Source organism: Conger conger, chromosome 15 (genome assembly GCF_963514075.1).
Source record: "Conger conger chromosome 15, fConCon1.1, whole genome shotgun sequence".
NCBI lineage: Eukaryota > Metazoa > Chordata > Actinopteri > Anguilliformes > Congridae > Conger > Conger conger.
The window spans coordinates 23,445,685-23,456,324 of record NC_083774.1 but is presented as its reverse complement, the minus strand read 5'-3'; the positions used below and the strand labels follow the sequence as shown (position 1 = coordinate 23,456,324).

At 47.7% G+C, this 10,640-nt stretch overlaps 1 protein-coding gene across 1 annotated transcript in view; it reads left to right on the top strand.

Moving 5' to 3' along the window:
• The first annotated feature begins 494 nt into the window (after nt 1-494).
• LOC133111079 (A disintegrin and metalloproteinase with thrombospondin motifs 7) overlaps nt 495-10,640 on the top strand; it is a 97,277-nt gene continuing 87,131 nt past the window's right edge. The window contains exons 1-4 of the mRNA XM_061221238.1: nt 495-507; nt 2,952-3,319; nt 5,728-5,905; nt 6,340-6,533. Of these exons, the coding sequence (XP_061077222.1) occupies nt 495-507; nt 2,952-3,319; nt 5,728-5,905; nt 6,340-6,533 (753 nt within the window). The remainder of the gene's footprint in view (nt 508-2,951; nt 3,320-5,727; nt 5,906-6,339; nt 6,534-10,640) is intronic.

Below are 10,640 nucleotides of genomic sequence, written 5' to 3'. Positions count from 1 at the left end.
GCGGGGTCTCTCTCCCCCCGCCCCGCAGGTGGGTCCAGACCTTATGTGATATATGCTCAATGTGCATTTATTTGCGCCCCCCTTGTGTCCGTACATGCGAGCTTGTCAGTAACGGCATCTATCATTGTTAACGCAAAATGCATAAGAATCGCCTGAGCACAATACATTTGCAAGGCTCTTCCCTTTTTCTGTTATGCATTATGGCCATTTGGCACAGACGCAACCATCATCTCATGTGAGATTATTTCAGACTTCCATCTGATGATCATAATCTTTTTGAAATAGAACCTCTAGATTTCGGCACGCACATTAGCAACTATAACTCAAACGCCTTTACAGTGTCACTGAATGGGACAGTTGATGGCGCTGGGGTGTGCAAATGCCACAAAGGCATTAAAAAAAAATCAATACTGAAATGTCTGTCCTTAGACCTTGTTTGCATTTTAGCAAAACCATTTCCTATTTTCAGTCCAGTTAGTCATTAGGAAACAAAAATGAGTGGCATAAGTAAGTGCGTCTGCATTAATAAACGACCTTAATTTACTGATCTATAATTAACTATTTTTTGTAACATGAACGTGCAGAATTAAAGCTACAGGGAATAGCAGTTAGATATCAGCAAAAGCCTACTTCTGGCTCTTCGTAAAGAGTCTGCCCTATCAGTATGATACCAATCTAATGTTTGGCTGAGTTGAAATCCCAGGCATACTCACAAGAAAAAAAACTAAAGCTGTGGCAATGTTCCATACAAGTGTCAGTGCTTGCACCAGATTACATGTGGCAGCTCTTTAATGAATATTTATTTTGCAGTGAGCGCCAGACATATAACTGGCAAGATTCTCAATCTCAGCATTGGACGCCTGTATGGGACCATCACAAACATTTCCTGCTGAGCATAAATAATGGGCTTTCTGAGTTATTTCATTTTGGAGAAGTTTTGAGGGTCATGACCTGCTTGAGGTGCGTGAAGTGGAGATAAACGTGGTGTATAATGCTACAGTAAGAATAGGAGAGATAAGCATCGGGGAAGCTACCTGAGGGCTGACAGACACCTCTCACATAAATCAGTTTGGACAGTGTCTCTAGACACCCTCCAGGCGAAGAGTTTCTGATTTCCAGAGGGGTGGGATCCATGGCAACCTTGGGGGGGGGTTGCTGTTGGGATTTTCATCATCGGAATGGCCTGTGACCACCTCCACAGCCGTGCATTCAGAGCAGGGTCATACTGTGTACCGGGGGAGGGGCGCAATCCGCTCTGTGAGAATCTCTCCTTCCCTCCTCCCCACTCCCCTCCCAGGAAATGCAATCATAAACTAATACTGTACACTGCCTTCCAGACGAGCACTGAGAAGAGCCCCCCCCCCCGTGAAAGACAGAATGGCTTTTTGGCAGTTGAGAGAAGTTTCAAAGCTGATGAGTAGGCTGAAAGTCATTGTGTGCACGTAGCAGAATGGCTTCATTGTTTAACGTGGTTCCAACCTGCTACTGGAGCTGTGCAGCAGCTTTCATTGCAACTCTGCTGGAAAACTCCCTCAGGGAGGCAAGTCCAACACTCTGCATGGCGTGATTCCCGTCAGCGGTCCCTGGACCACTTTGTGTTGTCTCACTGTCTGAGACGTAATTTACTTTAGTTTGTCGCGAGCAATTGACGAAAGGCTACAGCCCGAAGTGAAATTGTATATGTTTAAAGAGAGTTTATGTGAAGGTCACAGGTATTCACACACACAGTATTTACTGCTCCATTACCTGCTGGGCAGTTCCTGTTGGCATCCTACCAGACTTGTGCTTTATTTTGACTACAAATTCATTCATTCAATTCATCTAAATAAACCGTTTTTTATTTGTTGGTCGGTCCTCATTTATATTTTGGCATTCACTGAGAGAACGTGAAAGCTTGACTAAATTTGTAACTGAAAAGTTAATCTGAAACATCACAATAGGCCTTCATGTAAAGTCGCATGGACGCATTGTCATAAAACAAGAGGAAATTTGGGTGGGAATTCAGCCAGCACCCAGGCTTCCTCCAGAATCTGGATTTACGACATCTGGTTTAACAATTCAGAAATATGCTGAAATGTCTTTTTCGCACAGAGATCAAAGGAAGCATATTTAAACCAGGTTGTTTGTATAAGTTTTTAGCCACATTTGTTTCATGGTCAACTACAGTCCTGTTTAGATCATTTGACTCTGAAACAATAAATGGAACAGTTTACTGTATGTCCAACACTATGCAGTGCAGCTCGTATAATTATTAGACAGGAAGTCATTTGATCTGTAATGATATGGCATCAGTAGTGGCTTTATTATTCATGCTGCAAAACAGCAGCTCTTCTGATGCCAGTGTGTCAATTACCAGCTCTTTGCAGCCCACTGATGAAATGAGGCTCACGTAGGTGTCTGTACACGGCTTGCTTTGTGGTGAACATCCAAGGATGAGGGGCATTCTTTTCACAGTGGATAATGTCAAAATTGGTCCGTGGGATTGATTACATCCGTGCAGATGCTTGCAGGGTAGTTGAAAACCATAATGACCGCAGATGCACACAAGTACACGTGTTCTCTCCCTCCCTCTCTCCCTCCCTCTCTCTCTTTCTCCACCACACTCGCTTCACACGCTTTCCCCTCTTATTATCTCATTCTGCCCAAATGCCTGCCCACTCTTTCTACGCCATATCGCTCTTTATGTAGAGCACAATACCCAGAAAATGATCGACTCTTCTTGATCCCAGATTATAATGTATACGGTCAAGGGCAACAGGTGGGCGGAACTTTCTGAATGAGACGGTGATGGAGTGCAGATTAGTGAGCTTTAAAGAAGCTTGGTGCTTTGTCGGTTCCTTTCTGGGAAAATATCGTGCTTTTTCATGCTTGCGAAGATCTTTTGATTGGAACAAAAGAAAAGCTCCCCGTTCTCCTGTCTGGATGTCTCTCACCTCCCCGCTCATCTCCAGGTGCCGGGTCTCCTGGGCGGCCTCAGTATGAGGTGGTGCGCCCCTCCAGGGTGGACGAGGCAGGCCGGTTCGTGTCCAACACGCTCTCGCACCGCGTGAGCAGGGTGAAGCGCCGGGACGTGGGCTCCGGGCGGGGGGCCCCGGCCCGCGTCTTCTACCGGCTCCAGCACGAGGGCCACGACCTGCGCCTCAACCTCACCCTCAACCCCAACCTGCTGGCCCCCGGCTTCCTCACCGAGCGGCGGTACGGCGGCCTGGAGGGGGCGCAGATCCGCTCCCGTGACCACGCCCTCTGCCACTTCCTCGGGGAGGTGTGGGAGCGGAGGGCGCTGAGAGGTCCGGCAGCCATCAGCACCTGCGACGGCCTGGTGAGTGTCCTGGTCCCTGAGTGCCTGTTGCTTGTGCACCCTGGTGCCTGAGTGCCCTGGTCCCTGAGTGGCCTGTTCACTGAGTATATTGCTCCCTGATTGGCCTGTTACCTGAGCGCCCTGGTACTTTCCAAAAAAACACCCATTGAAAAGCCATATGTCCCTGTACAGGGCCGTGCCCACACTGCTGCAAAAACATATAAGACTGACATTTTCTGATTTCTGTATTTGACTGGTGCTGGGAGACAGAGAGACATGTTAAGTTTACATATTTCATGATGTAGTTGGCCTGATCTGTTCAGGTACTTAGTAGTTGCAGGGAGGGCACCTGTCATGAAACTCTGAATAATGAAGAGAATGAACATCTTTGGAGGTCCATTAAAGAGCACCATGTCAGCCATGGGAGTGGCATTAAGCAGGTTAAAAAGAAATGGCCATGGGCCTCTGGGTGGCTCCAGCCGCAGCAGTGATGTCTCACACAGTCTGAGCTGCCTCCCTGACTGTGCTGGTTCTCACAGAGCTCAGGGGAGCAACGCACAGCTGGCCAAACTTTGTGTAAATGTTATTTATATATTCAGTAGAGGACATGCAAATCATTAGCCGCATTGTTGTTCTGTGGCACCCAAAAAGTCAGTTGCAGTTGGAAATAGGGGTTGGTGTCTATTTTGGAGTGTCATATCTTTGGCATTAAAGCAGAGAGGCATAAAACCTTTGCCTGTTGTGGCATTGTTTCAGGATGAATTTAAGATGCATGTTTTCGCAAATAAAATTTCTCATCATATCCTTAACTTGCCCTCAGTCATCATGATTATTTGGTGCAACAGACCAGAGAGTCCACAAACGCAAGGCACTTAATTCAGACAGCATTATAATTGATGGCCCAGTAGTCGCCCTCAGTGTCGCAGTGTGTAATAATATCTTGGTCTGTGTCATCATTCCCGTAATGAATCCTGAGGAGCTAATGAGGTCAGAATGATCATGATGGGCTCGAGGTCATTCCCCTGCTCCGCAGCGTAATGCTGTTTCATCCCTGGAGCTGCAGGGGTTGTTAAGAGACTTTTAATCAGCCATATGCAGGCCAGTCTTAACCTCTGTTAACCATTCTAATTCTGCGCATAGCCGTCCTGACCTTTGTGTTCAACGGAACAACAGTTGTCAGTCGGCTGTTATTTGCCTGTGTGGCTACATCTGGACCTGACAGACTATGCGGTGATTCAGTGTCCCGTAGTGACCCTAAAGCCCCCCTGCACCCCCCTATCCACTGCAACATGGGGCCCCGCTGACCTCTGGACACCCCAGGAAAACATAGGCTGCTAACAGAACGGCTGGAGGGGAACGGCCAATGAGAGCTTTAGTTTGGGATTCTTTTCGCGGGCAGGAAGGAGCTGCGGAGGACGAGCTGAAAGGTCAAGGGCTCGGGAGCGAGCGGTTGGCCCGGGCTGTGGACGTGGCGAAAGCCCAGGTTAATTCAGGACACGGCGCTCCTCGTTAGGGTGAGCACTGATTACAGTGCCGACTCACGCCCCCGTCGACAAGCGCTTGGCTCCCGGCCCCGGCGGGGTTGAGAAAGTGAAGAAGGAGCTTTCTGATCAAAGTGTGACAATTTTTCCCCTCTACCCTGAAACAGGCTTTATTAGGAAATCCTGGGGCACAGACGGCGTGTGCACTGAGGGATGTGACAACACAGTCCTGTAAATCCAATCAGGGAAGGTTCAAACCTTCCCCCGACATGCCTGCCCCCGAAAGCACTGGCGCTGACTTTTAAGTTTGACAGCTTTGGAGTCACAGTCCAGGAGTCACATGTTTTTTAATTGTGTTTCCACAATGTGACCAACCGATTTTAACATGGTCTGGGCCCTATCTGTGGCGCTCCCTGGAAATGGGATCAGGGGTGAGCGAGAAGCAGATGGTCTTTTGCACCCCGAGGCGTCGTGTCTAGAATGTTGAAGTAAAGGTTTCAGCTCAGGAGGACCCCGGGCCGGTGAAGCCCTGGTGTACTTCGCCCTGTGTGTGGGTTACAAATGTCTCGGGGGGGGGGGGGGGGGGGAATCGGTGTGGAGGTGATAATTTGACTCTCACTCGAGGTGATCCCACCTCGCCCTGCAGGCCACAGAGACGAGATCGTGAAAGTATGCAGTTTCCTCCTTATCCATCACAATCCCACACTGTCCGGAGTCACAGTTTCTACCGTAAATCTGTATAGAGAATGGGGCTGAACCCCAGTCTTCCCAAAGGGTATAACTTACAGAAAATAATAAACAAACCTAAACTCAATAAAAACATACCCCATACTGTATTTCAGTTATGCTGTTTGCCAAGTATCCCCCGCCACCCCCGAGGGCCTTTTGTATACAGACAAATGTTGTTTCAAAATGTTTCTCAGTTGACCCCCCTCTCCTTCTCTGCAGACAGGACTTTTTAAGCTGTCAGATGAGGAGTTTTTTATCAGGCCCTTGGAGCCTGCTCAGAATGAAGAGTCCCCCCAGGCTCACATGATCTACAAGCGCCACATCGCCCAGCCTCCTGCCCCGTCCATACACCCCCTGCCCCAGGGCCGGCAGGCCAACGGGACGTGCGGGGTCAAAGGTAAGGGCCCTCCGAGGGGTGGGGTGAATGTGCTCCAGCAGCAGACCCCAGCCCGACCCTGTGCTCTGCAGCAGGAGGAGAAAGATTCCTTGGGTTTGAATTGTCATGGTTAAAAACCGACAGAGGCAACTTGGTCGGGGAGCATGAATCAGAGAAGGCACGTCATGTCAGCATTTAAAGCCGAAGAGAGCCTAATTATAGGTTCTCTGCATCTTGGCAGCCTCTCTTCTGAAGTGTCCTCCATTAATTTAGTGTCTGGCTTTTCTCAAGAATTAGTATGATCCATCTTACTGGTTTGATGTCCCTTTTAATCCCTTTTTTTGTGTGTCTGTGCAGTGTCCTGCGCCCTCACGTGTGCCCGGCGTGATATTGATAGGGCTTTGCTCTCAGATGTGTCCCGGTTTTGGGTAAACGGTGTGACTCATTTTCCTCAGACCTCCGGAGGGGCTGGGCCCGCGCCGAGCGCCAGCGGGAGCGCTGGGAGGGCCGGCGGCAGAAGCGCAGGCTCCGGCAGCGCTCCGTCAGCCGGGAGAGGTGGGTGGAGACCCTGGTGGTGGCCGACCCCAAGATGGTGGAGTACCACGGCAGCGCGGGGGTGGAGAGCTATGTGCTGGCGGTCATGAACATCGTGAGTCAGCCTCGCCGTCCCCCCCTGCACCTCCCTTCGGGGCCTGACTCTCAGGCCGCCGCTGCACCTCTGCCGCGCTGTGTGCTGTGCACTCCAGCCTCCGGCTCAGACCTCAATCCATGCAGTGTCGTATGATTTATTTGATCTATTCGTTCCCATGTCATTTATTCGGAAAACAAATGCCGTTTCAACACTTCTTCAAGGTGTATGGTACGCCCTGACGGCTACACTGTGTTGAAACATTTGGGCTGTTGGGGCCAGCAGCCATGTCATCGTTTACCCAGCTCCTGCCAAATTGCTGGAGCTAAGCAGGTGTGGGCTTGGTTAGTAATTGGATAGGAGACCTGCAGGGAAAATTGAGTCGCTGCTGGAAGTGGTGTTGGTGGGCCAGCCCTCTGGTCAAATTATCCCCAATGCCCCCGCACAGTGATGGATGAGACATTAAATCAAGGTCCTGTCTCACTGCGGACATTAAAGATCCCATGGCACTCTCTGCACAGAGTCGGGGTTCCCGGTGTCCTGGCTAAATTCCAAACCCTGGTTTTTTCAACCTGCCATCTAATTATCCCCTGATTCAATTGGCAATTGTTCTCTCCCTCTCTACCGCAGCTGTGCTGTATTAAAAAAGGACATGGTTGGGCAGTGTTTGTTTTTCTTTGGATGAATATTATTTTTGTCATTATCTTTGCCCTATTCCCGCTAATTGAATTATGCTCATGTGTCACCAGTATGTAACCCACGCCCACACAGGGAGCACTGCAGCTCTCATACGCTCAGCTACTACAGCACACCCGCAATCAGGCCTGCCTTTGACTGAAAGAATAGGAGCACCTATTACAGTGGGGTCACATCCTTCATTGATGACAGCTAGTGACTCCTGGTTGATAGCAAGGGGGCTTTTCAGCAATAACCTGAGGAGACCTGGACAGCTGAAGTGGGAGGATGAAAATCATGTCTTGCTGCAGTGGGCTGCCAGTCGTAGTTAACTAATAGCATTTCAGCCTTAGACTGAGGGTGTCTTGGCTATGGAACTCAGCCTTTGTTGACTGAGTTAAGCGAGTGATGCTTCGGAACGAGTGCAAAATTGGTTTCAGAGAGTTCACCACAGAGGAATTTTTTCATGTGAAAAATGTTGCACAGACTTTGCAAAACATCCATCCTAGGCAGAGAAGGCAGGCTATTAGTATTCTTTACATTCCAGGCCTCCTTTCGCTGAATATTAATGCTGTGTTTTATCTCCAGCACTGTGTCGCTGTGGTTGAGGGGCAGATTTGCCTTTGTCCTCTTGTTATTCTGCCTTCCTGACAACCGCAACTTCCTCTGAAATGACCCTTGTTCCATCAACGCTTCCTGGATCTGGTCCAAGTCAGCCGACCCATCCCGGAGACTGTCACCCTCTGCTTGGGAAAATTTTCCAGAGCACACCACGCCTGACGAGGACCGGCCCGCTGTTATCATTCCGGAGTCGGAGGAGGTGGTCACCTCGAGAGTACTGTCCAAACACAAGAGGGGTGCCACACTGGGGGGTCTGCAACCCTCATTAACGGCCCCCTTCGGCTACTTCCGGCCCCCTTCCGTATTTTAAGTAACTGATGAAGCACAGAGTCTCTCCTCCATATCCCTCTGTGGAAATCTGACATGCAAAGGAAGTGTCTCAGTGCAGCTGGCCAGTGCGGCTTCCTCTGACCGCACAAAATGGCCGCCGTCCTATTAGAGATAGCTCCATTGTTATGGAAACCGTAGACATGAAATACATTTCTGAAAGGAAATGCACCTAATGGCTCCCGTCAGGGCACGGGCAGAATTATATATTGTTATTGCCTCATACTGATTAGCACTTCAAAGGCAGGGAGGAAAGAGAATGTTTTTTTTTTCTTTTTTTCTTTTTTAGAAACGAAATGGGCTCCATCTGAATGGTGCTGTCATCTGCAGCAGCTGCAGTGTGGCGTAAACAGCCTTGGTTTTGCCAGGTAGGAAGTGCTGCCATGGCTCTAGGGACCTGCCTGCCTGAGCACCATAGCACGATTGTTCAGGGATCTGATCTTCTGAGTGGAAGACATTCTCTCTCCCTGGCAGCACAGAAACGAGCCTCATAATGAATAAGGTCCTTCATAAGCGGCTCCTTCAGATGCGGCATTTTCCAAGTGTCAGAGACTGAGCGAGCAGAGGGTGCTTATTTCTATATCACTAGATAAAACCATGGAAACACAACATTTGAATCTCTGGCTGTGGAATCGCACTTAAAAAAAATCATTATGTACTGCTAAAATATTTGTAAAATATTGTATATGTTTTAACAACAAACTTTGAAATGAAATCTTGTTGAGAAGTTAAACGTGGCGATGCTTCAGAGTTTGGTGTTGTTTTCAGAAATCTGACCTTATCTAATAAAGAAGCACGATGAAGAGGAGGGATTTATTGTACAGGATAAGCTTTTGTGATGACCCCACTGAGATGACTCAATAGTCTAGTCTGTGGGCTCAAAATAGGATGTTGAGTTTGAAATGTTTGCGATAGCAGAGAAATTGACAACAAATCAAATCTTTGACATTATATTTACATATGCAGCGAAACAGTCTTGTTTGACAGTCTTGGATGATAGCCATTGTGTTTGCTGATGCTAGTATGGAAAGGCTTGTCTAGGAATGCCTCGCATTATTATGGCCTGGACTAGTATGAATGAGATCTTTCCTTGTGCAGTTGAGCTCTCAGTAATAGAGGCAGTGTTTGCTATTACTCTGGTCTGCAAGGCTAAAGCCAGTGTGATTCAGAACTGATGAACAATCTATTTTGCTGTGTGCATTTAGCTTTGTTTTCATAATTTGAACATTAAAACATTTTAAGTGGTTGGTAGAGACTAAGAATCGAGTGAAATGTTGAGGTTGATTTTGCAAGCCTGTAGTGACGGGTGAATTGGCTTTCAGCTGCAAGTGATTTATTTGATTTGGTTTTATTTGAGTGATTTTACTGCCTCATACCTCAATATTATATTTCTGAACTGCCTCATATCTGTGCAGTCAGTGGGTATAATTTGGAAGCCGAGGGCACCTTTTAATAAAAGAAAGAAGAGATTGTGAATATGTCATGGGCTCCTGGAATCTGCTGGCTACACCCATGAGCTTTTTGGATAGAGGTGGACGTCATCAGAAAATGATTAGAGAGGGGAGAATCAGTACTGAATGGCTGTATTCATCCGTTTCATCCATGTGACTTTTCTAGCAGCAATAACATGAATCAAACACACCCACCACGTTTGGCATCCGAATCTCTGTAGAACTCAGACTTAAAACAAGTACTGCACTAGTACATAGTGTAGATGGCTACAGAGCAAAGGGTACAATCAAATTACATTTTCATTTAAATGAACAAAGACACTTTTGTACAGATATGGCAGGGTTTTGAGCTATGCCTGCATCAACACGTCATATTCTTTCCATAAAAACTCACAATTAAAAAGTTGTATAGCTAGGGACATTAAATTGTTGTCCAAAAAACAAGCTAAAATGTTGCCCATAAGCCTCTTAACAGCAGCATAATTTTCAAAACATGTTGTTGCTAAAAAGGTAGCAAGAAAGGTGTCGAACCCTCTTAAGGGCCTTGCTCGAGGGTCCAACGGCTGTGCGGATCTTATTGTGGCTACACCGGGATTAGAACTACCGACCTGGCGTGTCCCAGTCATTTACCTTAACCACTACACTAGAGGCCACCTTACAAAGCACTTTATTAGGTACTTATCTTTTAGACTGATTGAGTCTTCTGCTGCTGTTGCCTAGCCACTTAGAGGTTTAACACATTGTGTGTTCAGAGCTGCTCCACTGTTATAATGTGGGGTTATTTGCATTACTGTCACCTTCCTGTCAGCTTTGACCAGTCTGGCCATTCTCCTCGGACCTCTCTCATTAACAAGGCATTTCTGCCCACAGAACTGCTGCTCACTGGATGTTTTTTGTTTTTAGCACCATTCCTTGCAAGCTCTAGCTCTGTTATGCGTGAAAATCCAGGAGATCAGCAGTCTCTGGCATACTCAAACCACCCTGTCTGGCACCTATACTCATTCTGCAGTCAAAGTCACTTAGATCACATCGTGTCCCCATTCTGATGGTTAAT